At 47.8% G+C, this 19,997-nt stretch overlaps 1 protein-coding gene across 1 annotated transcript in view; it reads left to right on the top strand.

Moving 5' to 3' along the window:
- Positions 1 to 654: 654 nt before the first annotated feature.
- Positions 655 to 19,997, top strand: part of CCDC172 (coiled-coil domain containing 172) — a 52,440-nt gene continuing 33,097 nt past the window's right edge. Inside the window, exons 1-3 of the mRNA XM_075842739.1 lie at positions 655 to 823; positions 1,063 to 1,148; positions 5,270 to 5,386. Of these exons, the coding sequence (XP_075698854.1) occupies positions 745 to 823; positions 1,063 to 1,148; positions 5,270 to 5,386 (282 nt within the window). The 5' untranslated portion in view covers positions 655 to 744. The remainder of the gene's footprint in view (positions 824 to 1,062; positions 1,149 to 5,269; positions 5,387 to 19,997) is intronic.

Genomic DNA, 19,997 nt, shown 5'->3' with positions numbered 1-19,997 from the left:
TGTGTCCGTCCTTATAAAAACGTATACTTTTTTTTGTTCTTTAGCTAAATCAAAACTTTGTAAAGTCAAGATTCCCCATATAAGGTGACAAACACGTACAGGTGCTATGTAGGGGGTAATATTGCGTACGTCGCCATGGACTTCAATGCAAATAAAAACGTAGCATTTGACACATTACGGCGTCCGTCCAGACCATAGAAATCAACGTGAACGTCGGACGTAGCGTAAAAACCAACATGTGACCCCGGCTTGTAGTGTCGCCCCCTGCTGGACAGAACATTTTGATCCCACTTTGTTGTCTATTACTCCTGATTTCTCGCTGTGAAATGGGCGGAGCTTATCCTTTGTGGTAATCGGGGATATTGCATCTGTACGTATAATAGACGGGAATATTATATGATGTTGCCCCCTCTTATGTGGATAATCCCCCGGCACCAGGTCTCTTCACACTCACCAGTCACCTCGTCTCAGAGGCTTGCTGTGACCTGTAGTCCTGTAGCACAGGTGGAGAAGATTCAAGGGCGCCACTGACTGACGCCATTATCTGGATGACGTTCCGCACGGGACGTGAGGAAGCTCACAGGCATCAGCTGATTGGATGGCGATAACGCGGGGGATTCTGGGATGTAGGAAGTAAATACATCTCCCACAATCCATTGCGGACATCAGTGACGTCATCCAGGAATCTGCGCGGGAACCTGACATAGGGTTACCATAGAGACGTGGCCTCCCGTGCTCCCGGACATGAGTGTGGAATCTCTGTTCCAGCAAATCGTGCTCAGCCAGCAGCAGGCGCAGGAGAGAAGCAGAGTCCTCCAGGAGGGTGAATGTTACCAAATACATCAGTGCCCGGTCCTGTATGTGATATCTGTCCCTCATGAATATTAATCACAGCTCATGAATATTAACCACAGCTCATGAATATTAGTAACAGCTCCGTTTAGAGCTCCGCCCCTGTTCACATAACTCCATTGTAGACATTAGTGTTTGTGTATGTAGGATATAGGTGACCACAGTATACAGGACGCCTGAACAACAATCAATCCTTTACTCCCTACATAGTAAAATCAGAAGTCACCAATTGCCATGAAAAAATTATAGAAGTCAAAGAGAAACTCCAAAGCGCCAAAGCAACGCAAGAAGAAACGGTGAGAGATGAAAAATAGGTTTCCTGGGGGTTATTTATATCTTGTTTTTACAGAAACCTTAATAAAATAAAAATTATTAACTGTATATCCTCCATCACAATACTACATACATCACTTATCCTGTACTCCAGAGCTGCACTCACTATTCTGCTGGTGGAGTCACTGTGTACATACATTACATTACTTATCCTGTACTGATCCTGAGTTATATCCTGTATTATACTCCAGAGCTGCACTCACTATTCTGCTGGTGGAGTCACTGTGTACATACATTACATTACTTATCCTGCACTGATCCTGAGTTATATCCTGTATTATACTCCAGAGCTGCACTCACTATTCTGCTGGTGGAGTCACTGTGTACATACATTACATTACTTATCCTGCACTGATCCTGAGTTATATCCTGTATTATACTCCAGAGCTGCACTCACTATTCTGCTGGTGGAGTCACTGTGTACATACATTACTTATCCTGTACTGATCCTGAGTTATATCCTGTATTATTCTCCAGAGCTGCACTCACTATTCTGCTGGTGGAGTCACTGTGTACATACATTACATTACTTATCCTGTACTGATCCCGAGTTACATGCTGTATTATACTCCAGAGCTGCACTCACTATTCTGCTGGTGGAGTCACTGTGTACATACATTACATTACTTATCCTGTACTGATCCTGAGTTATATCCTGTATTATACTCCAGAGCTGCACTCACTATTCTGCTGGTGGAGTCACTGTGTACATACATTACATTACTTATCCTGCACTGATCCTGAGTTATATCCTGTATTATACTCCAGAGCTGCACTCACTATTCTGCTGGTGGAGTCACTGTGTACATACATTACATTACTTATCCTGTACTGATCCTGAGTTATATCCTGTATTATACTCCAGAGCTGCACTCACTATTCTGCTGGTGGAGTCACTGTGTACATACATTACATTACTTATCCTGTACTGATCCCGAGTTACATGCTGTATTATACTCCAGAGCTGCACTCACTATTCTGCTGGTGGAGTCACTGTGTACATACATTACTTATCCTGTACTGATCCTGAGTTACATCCTGTATTATATTCCAGAGCTGCACTCACTATTCTGCTGGTGGAGTCACTGTGTACATACATTACTTATCCTGTACTGATCCTGAGTTACATCCTGTATTATACTGCAGAGCTGCATTCACTATTCTGCTGGTGGAGTCACTGTGTACATACATTACATTACTTATCCTGTACTGATCCTGAGTTATATACTGTATTATACTCCAGAGCTACACTCACTATTCTGCTGGTGGAGTCACTGTGTACATACATTACATTACTTATCCTGTACTGATCCTGAGTTACAGCCTGTATTATACTCCAGAGCTGAATTCACTATTCTGCTGGTGGAGTCACTGTGTACATACATTACATTACTTATCCTGCACTGATCCTGAGTTACATCCTGTATTATACTCCAGAGCTGCGCTCACTATTCTGCTGGTGGAGTCACTGTGTACATACATTACATTACTTATCCTGTACTGATCCTGAGTTATATCCTGTATTATACTCCAGAGCTGCACTCACTATTCTGCTGGTGGAGTCACTGTGTACATACATTACATTACTTATCCTGTACTGATCCGGAGTTATATCCTGTATTATACCCCAGAGCTGCACTCACTATTCTGCTGGTGGAGTCAGTGTGTACATACATTACTTATCCTGTACTGATCCTGAGTTATATCCTGTATTATACTCCAGAGCTGCACTCACTATTCTGCTGGTAGAGTCACTGTGTACATACATTACATTACTTATCCTGTACTGATCCGGAGTTACATCCTGTATTATACTCCAGAGCTGCACTCACTATTCTGCTGGTGTAGTCACTGTGTACATACATTACATTACTTATCCTGTACTGATCCTGAGTTACATCCTGTATTATACTCCAGAGCTGCGCTCACTATTCTGCTGGTGGAGTCATTGTGTACATACATTACATTACTTATCCTGTACTGATCCTGAGTTATATCCTGTATTATACTCCAGAGCTGTACTCACTATTCTGCTGGTGGAGTCACTGTGTACATACATTACTTATCCTGTACTGATCCTGAGTTATATCCTGTATTATACTCCAGAGCTGCACTCACTATTCTGCTGGTGGAGTCACTGTGTACATACATTACTTATACTGTACTGATCCTGAGTTATATCCTGTATTATACTCCAGAGCTGCACTCACTATTCTGCTGGTGGAGTCACTGTGTACATACATTACATTACTTATCCTGTACTGATCCGGAGTTACATCCTGTATTATACTCCAGAACTGCACTCACTATTCTGCTGGTGTAGTCACTGTGTACATACATTACATTACTTATCCTGCACTGATCCTGAGTTACATCCTGTATTATACTCCAAAGTTGAGCTCACTATTCTGCTGGTGGAGTCATTGTGTACATACATTACGTTACTTATCCTGTACTGATCCGGAGTTATATCCTGTATTATACTCCAGAGCTGTACTCACTATTCTGCTGGTGGAGTCACTGTGTACATACATTACTTATCCTGTACCGATCCTGAGTTATATCCTGTATTATACTCCAGAGCTGCACTCACTATTCTGCTGGTGGAGTCACTGTGTACATACATTACATTACTTATCCTGTACTGATCCGCAGTTACATCCTGTATTATACTCCAGAGCTGCACTCACTATTCTGCTTGTGTAGTCACTGTGTACATACATTACATTACTTATCCTGTACTGATCCTGAGTATCATCCTGTATTATACTCCAGAGCTGCGCTCACTATTCTGCTGGTGGTGTCACTGTGTACATACATTACATTACTTATCCTGTACTGATCCTGAGTTATATCCTGTATTATACTCCAGAGCTGCACCCACTATTCTGCTGGTGGAGTCACGGTGTACATACATTACATTACTTATCCTGCACTGATCCTGAGTTACACCCTGTATTATACTCCAGAGCTGCACTCACTATTCTGCTGGTGGAGTCACTGTGTACATACATTACATTACTTATCCTGTACTGATCCTGAGTTATATCCTGTATTATACTCCAGAGCTGCACTCACTATTCTGCTGGTGGAGTCACTGTGTACATACATTACATTACTTATCCTGTACTGATCCTGAGTTATATCCTGTATTATACTCCAGAGCTGCACTCACTATTCTGCTGGTGGAGTCACTGTGTACATACATTACATTACTTATCCTGTACTGATCCTGAGTTATATCCTGTATTATACTCCAGAGCTGCACTCACTATTCTGCTGGTGGAGTCACTGTGTACATACATTACATTACTTATATTTAGATAGGTATTACCCTCTTACAATTTTATATATAATATGTTGGAGTAATTCACACTAGGTGTACACCACCAATTATCGATATATGAACTGTGTACATACATTACATATCCTGTACTGATCCTGAGTTATATCCTGCATTATACTCCAGAGCTGCACTCACTATTCTGCTGGTGGAGTTACGGTGTACATACATTACTTATCCTGTACTGATCCTGAGTTACATCCTGTATTATACTCCAGAGCTGCACTCACTATTCTGCTGGTGGAGTCACTGTGTACATACATTACATTACTTATCCTGTACTGATCCTGAGTTACATCCTGTATTATACTCCAGAGCTGCGCTCACTATTCTGCTGGTGGAGTTACTGTGTACATACATTACATTACTTATCCTGTACTGAGTTATATCCTGTATTATACTCCAGAGCTGCACTCACTATTCTGCTGGTGGAGTCACTGTGTACATACATTACATTACTTATCCTGTACTGATCCTGAGTTATATCCTGTATTATACTCCAGAGCTGCACTCACTATTCTGCTGGTGGAGTCACTGTGTACATACATTACATTACTTATCCTGTACTGATCCTGAGTTATATCCTGTATTATACTCCAGAGCTGCACTCACTATTTTGCTGGTGGAGTCAGTGTGTACATACGTTACGTACCCTGTAGTATATATAGATGTCTCTCAGGATCAGTAGTGGATATTATGTGTTTGGACTTTCCTATGACTTCTGGTATTGAATATTTTCAGGTGCTCCTTGTGCTGGAGAGGAGATGTCAGAGAGATTTACTGATGAAGTGTCAGGACGGAGTGAAGGTTCAGGAGACGGAGCTGCTCCGGGACAATCGGGATCTCCTGTCTTGTCTTGTGGGTACAATGTGTGTGTTGTGCCGCGTGTTGTGTAACTTATCTCTGTGCTGTGCCGCGTGTTGTGTAACTTATCTCTGTGCTGTGCTGTGTGTTGTGTATCTTTTCTTTGTGTCTCCTGCGTGTCTCTCCTGCGTCTCTCCTTCGTGTCTACTGCGTCTCGCCGGCCGGCGTGCGGGCGTCTCGCCGGCCGACCCATGATGTGTATCTGATAACTGAGACACAATCATTGCGGCCTTTACGGCCTTTCACGCACTTTTATGTTACAAACGTAGAGATTTTTTAGCGCCCTCTCCTTCGTGAATACGACGCACATGACTGCTGCCATTTTTGTTCAACACGTTCCGCCACTTCCCTGTCGTGTTACATGATGAACGCGCCGCAGCGTATTCCTGCCTCTTATTTGCAGCCGCGGCGTTTGTCTGTGTTCAGCCACTCACTGCCAAAAGACCATAATAGAAATAAATGGCGTGTTGTACAGATCAGCCGCTGAGCCCGGGGTTCGGGGGGGGGGGGGGGCTGCGGGCTGTAAAACAGATTTATTTACAGAGAACAGACGTCTGACTGAAGCTTAAAGGACCCCTGACCTTCCCCCCCCCCCGGCTGAGAGCCATTACCTCCGCGGGGAGACACTTTTAACGCAGTTGTGGGCGATTACTGAGCCGCTAGTTCAAGCCCAGAGCATAACAAACACCTGCTGCTCCAACCCGGGCGCAGTATGGCGGCTGCCGGCACTACAGCTAGAGATGCGGCAGACAGGACAATGTCGCTTTCTGCACACTCTGCTGCTCCTTCCGGGGCGCAGTATGGCGGCTGCCGGCACTACAGCTACACCGTGTTCCAAATTATTCTGCACATGGGATTTAAGTGTCATAAACATTCAATTATTAGTTTTTCAATGAAACTCATGGATGGTTTTGTGTCTTAGGGCTCTTTGGGTCATTGTAATCAATCTCAGACACCTGTGATAATTAGTTTGCCAGGTGTGCCCAATCAAAGGAAAACTACTTAAGAAGGACGTTCCACATTATTAAGCAGCCACAGGTTTCAAGCAATATGGGAAAGAAAAAGGATCTCTCTGCTGCCGAAAAGCGTGAAATAGTGCAATACCTTGGACAAGGTAGGAAAACATTGGATATTTCAAGAAAACTTAGGCGTGATCATCGTACTGTGAAAAGATTTGTGGCTGATTCAGAACACAGACGGGTTCGTTCAGATAAAGGCATAATGAGGAAGGTTTCTGCCAGACAAATTAATAGGATTAGGAGAGCAGCTGCTAAAATGCCCTTGCAAAGCAGCAAACAGGTATTTGAAGCCGCTGGTGCCTCTGGAGTCCCGCGAACCTCAAGGTGTAGGATCCTCCAGAGATTTGCAACTGTGCATATAGCTATTATTCGGCCACCCCTAAACAATGCTCACGAGCAGAAACGGTTGCAGTGGGCTCAGAAATACATGAAGACTAATTTTCAAACCGTGTTGTTTACTGATGAGTGCCGTGCAACCCTGGATGGTCCAGATGGATGGAGTCCTGGATGGCTGGTGAATGGCCACCATGTCCCAACAAGGCTGCGACGTCGGCAAAGAGGTGGCGGAGTCATGTTTTGGGCTGGAATCATGGGGAGAGAGCTGGTAGGCCCCTTTAGGGTCCCTGACGGTGTGAAAATGACCTCTGCAAAGTACGTAGAGTTTATGACTGACCACTTTCTTCCGTGGTACAAAAAGAAGAACCGTAGCAAAATTATCTTCATGCATGACAATGCACCATCTCATGCTGCAAAGAATACCTCTGTGTCATTGGCTGGTATGGGCATAAAAGGAGAGAAACTCATGGTGTGGCCCCCATGTTCCCCTGACCTCAACCCTTTTGAGACCCTTTGGAGCATCCTCAAGCAAAATATCTATGAGGGTGGGAGGCCGTTCACATCAAAGCAGGAGCTCTGGGAGGCGATTCTGACATCCTGCAAAGATATTCAAGCAGAAACTGTCCAAATACTCACAGATTCAATGGATGAAGAATTGTGCAGGTGAAATCAGAGAAGGGTCCTGTGTAACATGTAACTTGTCCTGTGCAGGTGATATCAGAGAAGGGTCCTGTGTAACATGTAACTTGTGCTGTGCAGGTGATATCAGAGGAGGGTCCTGTGTAACATGTAACTTGTGCTGTGCAGGTGATATAAGAGAAGGGTCCTGTGTAACATGTAACTTGTGCTGTGCAGGTGATATCAGAGGAGGGTCCTGTGTAACATGTAACTTGTGCTGTGCAGGTGATATCAGAGGAGGGTCCTGTGTAACATGTAACTTGTCCTGTGCAGGTGATATCAGAGAAGGGTCCTGTGTAACATGTAACTTGTGCTGTGCAGGTGATATCAGAGAAGGGGTCCTGTGTAACATGTAACTTGTGCTGTGCAGGTGATATCAGAGGAGGGTCCTGTGTAACATGTAACTTGTCCTGTGCAGGTGATATCAGAGAAGGGTCCTGTGTAACATGTAACTTGTCCTGTGCAGGTGATATCAGAGAAGGGTCCTGTGTAACATGTAACTTGTCCTGTGCAGGTGATATCAGAGAAGGGTCCTGTGTAACATGTAACTTGTCCTGTGCAGGTGATATCAGAGAAGGGTCCTGTGTAACATGTAACTTGTGCTGTGCAGGTGATATCAGAGAAGGGTCCTGAGTAACATGTAACTTGTCCTGTGCAGGTGATATCAGAGGAAGGTCCTGTGTAACATGTAACTTGTGCTGTGCAGGTGATATCAGAGGAGGGTCCTGTGTAACATGTAACTTGTCCTGTGCAGGTGATATCAGAGAAGGGTCCTGTGTAACATGTAACTTGTGCTGTGCAGGTGATATCAGAGAAGGGTCCTGTGTAACATGTAACTTGTGCTGTGCAGGTGATATCAGAGAAGGGTCCTGTGTAACATGTAACTTGTGCTGTGCAGGTGATATCAGAGAAGGGTCCTGTGTGACATGTAACTTGTCCTGTGCAGGTGATATCAGAGAAGGGTCCTGTGTGACATGTAACTTGTGCTGTGCAGGTGATATCAGAGGAGGGTCCTGTGTAACATGTAACTTGTGCTGTGCAGGTGATATCAGAGAAGGGTCCTGTGTAACATGTAACTTGTGCTGTGCAGGTGATATCAGAGAAGGGTCCTGTGTAACATGTAACTTGTGCTGTGCAGTAAGCCCAGCGTAATGTAGGCGCAGCCGTAATGAAGGAAGCGCATGACTAGGTGTTTGGGAGTTCTAGGCTATTATGTTCTAGGTATTATGTTTTAGGCTATATTTATAGGGATTGGAGGGTTATGTGAAAGGGGCATGGGGCAAAATGTATCTATATGTGGTGGGTGGAGAATAAAGTATATAAGTCCATGCGGGGAAGAGGCAGCCCTCTTTCCCGCTGGACAACAGGAGAAAGTTTTGTCCTGTTATTATAGTAAAAGATAAATATACAGATAAATATTTTCTACTTACCTGATGGAAGCGGCGATGGAGTCAACGATGGCCAGGATCCGGGATGCAGCGATGCAGCACGGTGTGGGATGGCTGGATGCGCTGATTGCCGGGGCTCTCCCTCCGGTTCCAGCGGCTGGAGAGGAGAGTGAGGGACGCAGCAGCAGGCGTTCCGGGCCTCAGGAGAGGCCTTCTTCTGCGGATGCACCTCGGTCTGGTCGGCGCCGAGGGAGCCCCTCCAGGGACCCTCCTCCTCCTGCTGGTCTGGAGCTACACCCTGGCGACGGTCCGCGGAGGTCTGGGAGGAATCCCATCAGGCGGGCCAGATCGGAGGTGACAGGAGGGGGGGGGCCGCGGCGGCCATCTTCCTCCCTCCTGTCTCAAACAACGACGCCGGAAGTGGAGGCGGGACCGGATGCGCGCGCGCAAGACCGGATGCGCGCACAAGGCCGGAAGTGCGTGCGGGACCGGATGCGCGCGCATCACAGGAAGTGACGGCTTTCTCCGGCGCCGATGCTCCAGGTGCCGGAGGAGCTCTACACACGGATGTCCGGACTGCAAGACCGACAAGAAGGAAGAGGCGAGCGGCCTCTGGATGGGGAGTGAGATCGCCTCCTGCAGGAGCAGGGAGGCGTGTGACAGCGACCGGAAGGACCCGGGCAGCTGCGGTGAGTGACGCCGGGCCCCATCCGGACGAGGGGGGGCAGCGGTCTGCAAGACAAGCGGCGACAAGACGTTTTGTGTTTGACAGCCCTGCAGAAGGACTGGATCGGCAGGGCTGTCAAGCTGAAGTCGCGCCACCAGCGGGTGGCAGGATCGTGGCTGGATATGTCGCGCCACCAGCGGGTGGCAGGATCGTGGACGGGCCGCGTTCCGCTGGGCCTAGAGCTTCCTCAACAAGAAGTGTGCGGAGTTACGGGGAGCATGGGGTGCAGGAGCACCACTCCCCAGGATCGTCACGACCGACGCCTGGATTATCTGGAGTGATGGACGCGTCCGCTGGGAGGTCACCTCAGGGACGTACGGGTGAGTTTACCACGGATGTGGTGCCGAGGATGTGTGGGGGGGATGTGGGGGGCATGTTGTCAATGTCACAGATGCAATTGTTGTTTAGAGGGATGCAGGAGTATTTTATGAGAAATGTGCCAGGCGTAGAGCAGTCGCCAGCGAGGGTATGGGGCGCTGCTAGTGAGGCGTCTGCTAGTGCGGCAGGGAGTGCAGTTGCTAACGAGGCGATTTCTGGTGCGGCTGCGGCAGGGATTGCGGGTGTTAGTGACGTGGCGCCGGTTGTGGGTGCCGTAGTGGCGGTGGAAAAAGCGGTTGACGCGGCGGCGAGTGCGGCTAAGAAAGTGGTGGAGGATGTGCGTTTGGCGGATGCAGCAAAAGGCGAGGTTTATGTGTGCTTTGAGGGCCCGCTGGGGGCACATTTGAAGGTGGAAATTAGGGAAAAGATCTGGAAAGATGAATATGTTGAGATTTTTTCTTTGCTGCCATTAGAAAAGTTTAATTTGGACCGATGGAAACCGGACGAAAGTAAGAAGGAGGAGGAGGAGCGGCGGCGGTATCGCTTGATTCCTCGGACTTTTGCGAATTGGCTGCAGGCATTCGCTATATTGGCTAGTGTGGTGGGTGAGAAGGCGCCGGAGAACTGTTCGGCGTTGTTTTGTTATATGGATTCGGTAGGGGAGGCGTATCGTGTATACGGCGGTAACGCTTGGTTGCGGTATGACGAACAGCTTCGTCAACGGAAGTCGGTGCGCCCGTCATTGCGATGGGACCACAAAGATATCAGTTTGTGGATGCGGCTGATGTCTGCGCCAAAACAGGGTCAGCAGCCCTTTCGGGATGCGGCCGGCGGTCAGGGGTCAGCAGCGGGTCGGTCAGGATCCTCAGGAAAGGGTGTTGCTGGCAGTATAATGAGGGGCATTGCAAGTTCGGCCCAGATTGTAGGTACAAGCACGAGTGCTCCGGTTGCGGAGGCGCCCATGGTTTGTCCAGATGCTTCAAGAAGCATAGGGGCAGGCAGGGAGATGCTGAGCAGAAGAGGGGCGACGCCGGTGAGGGTGGAAAGGATGCTCCCGTTTTTAAGGGGCTATCCAAATAAGAAAGTGGCGGAGTTGTTGTGGTTAGGTTTTTCAGTAGGTTTTCGGATTCCTTGTACGTCAGCTGGACGTGAAGGGGTAGTCCGTAATTTGTCGTCTGCTTTGGCGCGGCCTGATCTGGTTACGGATAAGCTGCTGAAGGAGGTGGCGTTGGGCCGCATGGCGGGTCCGTTTTTCCTGCCCGCCTGTTCAGAATTTGCGTGTTTCCCCGTTAGGTTTGGTTCCAAAAAAGGAGGCGAATAAATTCCGCCTTATTCATCACTTGTCTTATCCGGAAGGCGAGTCGGTGAATGACGGCATTGATCCGGCATTGTGCGCGGTCAGTTACACTAACTTTGATGCGGCGGTTGTTTGGGTTCGGAAATACGGGAAGGGCTCTCTGTTAGCGAAAACTGACATTGAGGCCGCTTTTCGTTTATTGCCGGTGCATCCGGATAGTTTTTGTTTGCTGGGATGTTATTGGCAGGAGGAATATTTTGTAGATTGTCGCCTCCCGATGGGCTGCTCCATTTCATGCGCTTATTTTGAGATGTTTAGCACGTTTTTGGAGTGGGTTGTCCGTCGGGAGGCGCAGGTGCAATCTGCCCTGCATTATCTGGATGATTTCCTGTTTATCGGGCCGCCGGGTACCTATGTGTGTGCAGGATTGCTACACACTATGGAGAGAGTGGCAATGGATTTTGGGGTACCTTTGGCGCCTGAAAAAACTGAGGGACCCACGACGGTCATTAAGTTTTTGGGAATCATGATTGATTCAGATAATATGGAGTGTCGCTTGCCTGATGATAAGTTGCTGGAGATGAGAGAGTTGGTGGCGAGTGCGCTGCGCAGGAAGAAGATACAATTGCGGGACTTGCAATCCTTGTTGGGGCATTTGAATTTTGCTTGTAGGATTATGCCCATGGGGCGGGTGTTTTGCAGGCGATTGGCGAGTGCTACCGCAGGGGTGCATTCCCCTCATCATTTCATTAGGTTGTCGGCGGAGTTGAAAGCTGACTTGTTGGTGTGGGGGGAGTTTTTGCAGACCTATAATGGGCGGTCGGTGCTCATGTATCAGCCGGTGTCTAGTGTGGACTTGGAGCTGTATACTGATGCATCAGGTGCTTGTGGATTTGGGGCTTATTTCCAGGGGCAGTGGTGTGCAGGAGTTTGGCCTGATACATGGCATGAATGTGGTTTTGTCCGTAACTTGGCTCTGCTGGAATTGTTCCCGATTGTGGTGGCTGCGGAGTTGTGGGGGGATTGTCTGCGGGACCGGAGAGTGCGTTTCGTATGTGACAATCTGGGTGTCGTTCAGGCTGTTAATGCTCAAACAGCTAATTCTCCGCCAGTCGTGCGACTATTGCGACATTTAGTTTTGAGAGGTCTGATGTTGAATGCGCATTTTGTGGCAGTGCATATTCCTGGGGTGCTGAATTCTGTGGCTGATTCCCTTTCTCGTCAACAGTGGGACAGGTTTCGTCTGCTGGCGCCGGGGGCGGAGTCTCATGGCCTGCCTTGTCCAGAGCATCTGTGGAAGGTGGTGTGACAATGGCGATGTCGCTCGTGGAAAGGTCTGTTAGTGCGGTAACGTGGCAGAGGTACAGTGCGGTATGGCAGGTATGGGAGGCGTTGTTGGAAAATGCGCAGGCAGGTATTGCAGATCGGCAGGCGTGTTTGTTGTATTTTATAGGAAATGCGTACAGTGAGGGGTCGTCTGCAGCAATGGTCGCTCGCAGTTTGTCGGCCTTGGCTTTTTGGTTTAAGAAGAAAGGTGAGGAGGACGTGACTAAGTCCTTTCTGGTGCGGCAGGCAATGAAGGGTTTCAGGAGGGGTTCCGCAGTTAGGGATCTCAGGAAGCCGGTGTCATTTGAGCTGTTGGTAGCGATTTGTGAGTTGTTGAGGGAGGTTTGTGTTTCAGCATTTGAAGTGCGGCTATTTACACTGGCCTTTTCTTTGGCTTTCTTTGGGGCGTTCCGGATATCGGAGTTGGTGTCGGCCAGTAAGAGTGTGGCAGGGGGCTTATTGTACGCGGATGTGGATTTGGATGGCTCCTGCCTTTCTTGTTTGCTCCGTAGATCTAAGACAGATCAGGAAGGGAGAGGTTTTGTGGTGCGCTTGTATGAGTTACCAGGGTCGCGGGTGTGCCCGGTCCGCTGTTTTCGGGAGTTTGTTGCGGTGAGGCCTGAGGGCTCGGCATCCTTGTTGGTTCATGCAGACGGGCTGTCTCTGTCAAAATTCCAGTTTTCACAGGTGTTCAAAAAATGTATTCTGTTGTCCGGCAGAGGTGGAGCAGGTTTTAGCTCTCATTCCTTTAGAATTGGCGCAGCTACGGAAGCAGCTCGGTGGGGTTTATCCCCGGCGATGGTTAAGAAGATCGGTAGGTGGGAGTCAGACAGATATAGGTTGTATGTGCGGCCTCATTTGCTTTGAGGCGGTGGTGATAAGATGTGCTGGAGGTGGATATGGAGTAGTTACGTTGTTGTTTTGTGTTGTTTTAGGTGCAGGTCCCTGCTTGATTTGGATCATGGGGCACTCCTACGTACACTGGGGAGGTGTGCGTGCTGATGTTCGTCCGGCCGGACGACAGTTGGGCATGGATCACGCAGAAGTGCAGGTCAGATGGTTGGGCCTGCGGGGCATGCTGTGGTGTAGGCTGTTACCAGAGGTACAATTTTATGCGGGTTTGGACAGGGCGCCGGATATCTTAGTGGTGCACCTTGGCGGCAATGATTTGGGCATTCGGTCGTCCAGGGATTTAGTGAGGGATGTGAAGATTGACCTTTTGCGGTTGTGGTCGGCGTTCCCAGGAGTGGTGATTGTATGGTCTGATATTGCGGCTCGCAAGGTGTGGCGGCAGGCACGTTCCGTACATAGCTTAAACAAAGCGCGAGCAAAGGTCAACAAGGTAGTTGGCAGATTTGTGGCACGCAATGGCGGTGTTGTGGTGCGGCATAAGGAGTTGGAGGGTAGAGAGGTAGGTTTCCTCAGGGCGGATGGTGTTCATCTAAACGAGGTGGGTCTGGATATGTGGACCCTGGACATTAAGGAGGGCATGGAGAAAGCCCTGCAGTTGTGGAGGGACAATCATGTGTAAGGGGTCACACATGATTGTCGTGGCGGTAGGAGGAGGGGTCTTTGGAGGCACGGAATGGTAAGAAGGAGAAGCAACAATGGAGATTGTTGCAAGAGAACTCGGGGCGTTTAACCCGGGATAGTATTGGAGGGGCTGGGGAGTGGTTACCCAGCTCATATATATTCCTGATGGGCAGGGTCCCCAGGAAGGGAGAGAGAGGTCTTGGACATGGTTGGTGCCCTCGGGTCAGGTGCAGAACGGCTGTAGGGTAAGGGGTCCAGACCTAATAAGGAAACGATGGAGTTTAATGATTGAAGTGCCTTCAAGGATCCTTTATCTGGAGTTGGGAAATAGAGCAGGATGTTATCATGGAGTTATGATGTGTTTATGGTTATGCTCTTTTTCAGAAAAAAAGGTGTGTTTAATAAATGGCTGCTGTGGCCTTTACACCAAAATTCATGTGTGGTCTCTTATTGGGGTTTGGGGTGTAAGGTCGTAGATAGCGGAAGCATCAAACATACCTTAAGTCAAGGTGATATCAGAGAAGGGTCCTGTGTAACATGTAACTTGTGCTGTGCAGGTGATATCAGAGGAGGGTCCTGTGTAACATGTAACTTGTGCTGTGCAGGTGATATCAGAGAAGGGTCCTGTGTAACATGTAACTTGTGCTGTGCAGGTGATATCAGAGAAGGGTCCTGTGTAACATGTAACTTGTGCTGTGCAGGTGATATCAGAGAAGGGTCCTGTGTAACATGTAACTTGTGCTGTGCAGGTGATATCAGAGAAGGGTCCTGTGTAACATGTAACTTGTGCTGTGCAGGTGATATCAGAGAAGGGTCCTGTGTAACATGTAACTTGTCCTGTGCAGGTGATATCAGAGAAGGGTCCTGTGTAACATGTAACTTGTGCTGTGCAGGTGATATCAGAGAAGGGTCCTGTGTAACATGTAACTTGTGCTGTGCAGGTGATATCAGAGAAGGGTCCTGTGTAACCTGTAACTTGTGCTGTGCAGGTGATATCAGAGGAGGGTCCTGTGTAACATGTAACTTGTGCTGTGCAGGTGATATCAGAGGAGGGTCCTGTGTAACATGTAACTTGTGCTGTGCAGATGATATCAGAGAAGGGTCCTGTGTAACATGTAACTTGTGCTGTGCAGGTGATATCAGAGGAGGGTCCTGTGTAACATGTAACTTGTCCTGTGCAGGTGATATCAGAGAAGGGTCCTGTGTAACATGTAACTTGTGCTGTGCAGGTGATATCAGAGAAGGGTCCTGTGTAACATGTAACTTGTCCTGTGCAGGTGATATCAGAGAAGGGTCCTGTGTAACATGTAACTTGTCCTGTGTAGGTGATATCAGAGAAGGGTCCTGTGTAACATGTAACTTGTCCTGTGCAGGTGATATCAGAGAAGGGTCCTGTGTAACATGTAACTTGTGCTGTGCAGGTGATATCAGAGAAGGGTCCTGTGTAACATGTAACTTGTGCTGTGCAGGTGATATCAGAGAAGGGTCCTGTGTAACATGTAACTTGTGCTGTGCAGGTGATATCAGAGAAGGGTCCTGTGTAACATGTAACTTGTGCTGTGCAGGTGATATCAGAGAAGGGTCCTGTGTGACATGTAACTTGTGCTGTGCAGGTGATATCAGAGGAGGGTCCTGTGTAACATGTAACTTGTGCTGTGCAGGTGATATCAGAGAAGGGTCCTGTGTAACATGTAACTTGTCCTGTGCAGGTGATATCAGAGAAGGGTCCTGTGTAACATGTAACTTGTCCTGTGCAGGTGATATCAGAGAAGGGTCCTGTGTAACATGTAACTTGTGCTGTGCAGGTGATATCAGAGGAGGGTCCTGTGTAACATGTAACTTGTCCTGTGCAGGTGATATCAGAGGAGGGTCCTGTGTAACATGTAACTTGTCCTGTGCAGGTGATATCAGAGAAGGGTCCTGTGTAACATGTAACTTGTGCTGTGCAGATGATATCAGAGGAGGGTCCTGTGTAACATGTAACTTGTGCTGTGCAGGTGATATCAGAGAAGGGTCCTGTGTAACATGTAACTTGTGCTGTGCAGGCGATATCAGAGAAGGGTCCTGTGTAACATGTAACTTGTGCTGTGCAGGTGATATCAGAGAAGGGTCCTGTGTAACATGTAACTTGTGCTGTGCAGGTGATATCAGAGGAGGGTCCTGTGTAACATGTAACTTGTACTGTGCAGGTGATATCAGAGGAGGGTCCTGTGTAACATGTAACTTGTCCTGTGCAGGTGATATCAGAGAAGGGTCCTGTGTAACATGTAACATGTCCTGTGCAGGTGATATCAGAGGAGGGTCCTATGTAACATGTAACTTGTGCTGTGCAGGTGATATCAGAGGAGGGTCCTGTGTTACATGTAACTTGTCCTGTGCAGGTGATATCAGAGAAGGGTCCTGTGTAACATGTAACTTGTCCTGTGCAGGTGATATCAGAGAAGGGTCCTGTGTAACATGTAACTTGTGCTGTGCAGGTGATATCAGAGGAGGGTCCTGTGTAACATGTAACTTGTGCTGTGCAGGTGATATCAGAGGAGGGTCCTGTGTAACATGTAACTTGTGCTGTGCAGGTGATATCAGAGAAGGGTCCTGTGTAACATGTAACTTGTGCTGTGCAGGTGATATCAGAGGAGGGTCCTGTGTAACATGTAACTTGTCCTGTGCAGGTGATATCAGAGGAGGGGTCCTGTGTAACATGTAACTTGTCCTGTGCAGGTGATATCAGAGAAGGGTCCTGTGTAACATGTAACTTGTGCTGTGCAGGTGATATCAAAGAAGGGTCCTGTGTAACATGTAACTTGTCCTGTGCAGGTGATATCAGAGAAGGGTCCTGTGTAACATGTAACTTGTCCTGTGCAGGTGATATCAGAGGAGGGTCCTGTGTAACATGTAACTTGTGCTGTGCAGGTGATATCAGAGGAGGGTCCTGTGTAACATGTAACTTGTACTGTGCAGGTGATATCAGAGGAGGGTCCTGTGTAACATGTAACTTGTCCTGTGCAGGTGATATCAGAGAAGGGTCCTGTGTAACATGTAACATGTCCTGTGCAGGTGATATCAGAGGAGGGTCCTATGTAACATGTAACTTGTGCTGTGCAGGTGATATCAGAGGAGGGTCCTGTGTTACATGTAACTTGTCCTGTGCAGGTGATATCAGAGAAGGGTCCTGTGTAACATGTAACTTGTCCTGTGCAGGTGATATCAGAGAAGGGTCCTGTGTAACATGTAACTTGTGCTGTGCAGGTGATATCAGAGGAGGGTCCTGTGTAACATGTAACTTGTGCTGTGCAGGTGATATCAGAGGAGGGTCCTGTGTAACATGTAACTTGTGCTGTGCGGGTGATATCAGAGGAGGGTCCTGTGTAACATGTAACTTGTGCTGTGCAGGTGATATCAGAGGAGGGTCCTGTGTAACATGTAACTTGTGCTGTGCAGGTGATATCAGAGAAGGGTCCTGTGTAACATGTAACTTGTGCTGTGCAGGTGATATCAGAGAAGGGTCCTGTGTAACATGTAACTTGTGCTGTGCAGGTGATATCAGAGGAGGGTCCTGTGTAACATGTAACTTGTCCTGTGCAGGTGATATCAGAGGAGGGGTCCTGTGTAACATGTAACTTGTCCTGTGCAGGTGATATCAGAGAAGGGTCCTGTGTAACATGTAACTTGTGCTGTGCAGGTGATATCAAAGAAGGGTCCTGTGTAACATGTAACTTGTCCTGTGCAGGTGATATCAGAGAAGGGTCCTGTGTAACATGTAACTTGTCCTGTGCAGGTGATATCAGAGGAGGGTCCTGTGTAACATGTAACTTGTGCTGTGCAGGTGATATCAGAGAAGGGGTCCTGTGTAACATGTAACTTGTCCTGTGCAGGTGATATCAGAGGAGGGTCCTGTGTAACATGTAACTTGTGCTGTGCAGGTGATATCAGAGGAGGGTCCTGTGTAACATGTAACTTGTGCTGTGCAGGTAATATCAGAGAAGGGTCCTGTGTAACATGTAACTTGTGCTGTGCAGGTGATATCAGAGAAGGGTCCTGTGTAACATGTAACTTGTGCTGTGCAGGTGATATCAGCGAATGGTCCTGTGTAACATGTAACTTGTCCTGTGCAGGTGATATCAGAGGAGGGTCCTGTGTAACATGTAACTTGTCCTGTGCAGGTGATATCAGAGGAGGGTCCTGTGTAACATGTAACTTGTCCTGTGCAGGTGATATCAGAGAAGGGTCCTGTGTAACATGTAACGTGTCCTGTGCAGGTGATATCAGAGGAGGGTCCTGTGTAACATGTAACTTGTCCTGTGCAGGTGATATCAGAGGAGGGTCCTGTGTAACATGTAACTTGTGCTGTGCAGGTGATATCAGAGAAGGGTCCTGTGTAACATGTAACTTGTGCTGTGCAGGTGATATCAGAGAAGGGTCCTGTGTAACATGTAACTTGTGCTGTGCAGGTGATATCAGAGAAGGGTCCTGTGTAACATGTAACTTGTGCTGTGCAGGTGATATCAGAGAAGGGTCCTGTGTAACATGTAACTTGTGCTGTGCAGGTGATATCAGAGGAGGGTCCTGTGTAACATGTAACTTGTGCTGTGCAGGTGATATCAGAGGAGGGTCCTGTGTAACATGTAACTTGTGCTGTGCAGGTGATATCAGAGGAGGGTCCTGTGTAACATGTAACTTGTGCTGTGCAGGTGATATCAGAGGAGGGTCCTGTGTAACATGTAACTTGTGCTGTGCAGGTGATATCAGAGAAGGGTCCTGTGTAACATGTAACTTGTCCTGTGCAGGTGATATCAGAGGAGGGTCCTGTGTAACATGTAACTTGTGCTGTGCAGGTGATATCAGAGAAGGGTCCTGTGTAACATGTAACTTGTGCTGTGCAGGTGATATCAGAGAAGGGGTCCTGTGTAACATGTAACTTGTCCTGTGCAGGTGATATCAGAGAAGGGTCCTGTGTAACATGTAACTTGTCCTGTGCAGGTGATATCAGAGGAGGGTCCTGTGTAACATGTAACTTGTGCTGTGCAGGTGATATCAGAGGAGGGTCCTGTGTAACATGTAACTTGTGCTGTGCAGGTAATATCAGAGAAGGGTCCTGTGTAACATGTAACTTGTGCTGTGCAGGTGATATCAGAGGAGGGTCCTGTGTAACATGTAACTTGTGCTGTGCGGGTGATATCAGAGAAGGGTCCTGTGTAACATGTAACTTGTGCTGTGCAGGTGATATCAGAGAAGGGTCCTGTGTAACATGTAACTTGTGCTGTGCAGGTGATATCAGAGGAGGGTCCTGTGTAACATGTAACTTGTGCTGTGCAGGTGATATCAGAGAAGGGTCCTGTGTAACATGTAACTTGTGCTGTGCAGGTGATATCAGAGAAGGGTCCTGTGTAACATGTAACTTGTCCTGTGCAGGTGATATCAGAGGAGGGTCCTGTGTAACATGTAACTTGTCCTGTGCAGGTGATATCAGAGAAGGGTCCTGTGTAACATGTAACTTGTGCTGTGCAGGTGATATCAGAGAATGGTCCTGTGTAACATGTAACTTGTCCTGTGCAGGTGATATCAGAGAAGGGTCCTGTGTAACATGTAACTTGTGCTGTGCAGGTGATATCAGAGAATGGTCCTGTGTAACATGTAACTTGTCCTGTGCAGGTGATATCAGAGGAGGGTCCTGTGTAACATGTAACTTGTGCTGTGCAGGTGATATCAGAGAAGGGTCCTGTGTAACATGTAACTTGTGCTGTGCAGGTGATATCAGAGAAGGGTCCTGTGTAACATGTAACTTGTGCTGTGCAGGTGATATCAGAGGAGGGTCCTGTGTAACATGTAACTTGTGCTGTGCAGGTGATATCAGAGGAGGGTCCTGTGTGACATGTAACTTGTGCTGTGCAGGTGATATCAGAGAAGGGTCCTGTGTAACATGTAACTTGTGCTGTGCAGGTGATATCAGAGAAGGGTCCTGTGTAACATGTAACTTGTGCTGTGC

This window comes from Rhinoderma darwinii, chromosome 11 (assembly GCF_050947455.1).
Source record: "Rhinoderma darwinii isolate aRhiDar2 chromosome 11, aRhiDar2.hap1, whole genome shotgun sequence".
Taxonomy (NCBI): domain Eukaryota; kingdom Metazoa; phylum Chordata; class Amphibia; order Anura; family Rhinodermatidae; genus Rhinoderma; species Rhinoderma darwinii.
This window is presented reverse-complemented; position numbering and strand designations above follow the sequence as displayed.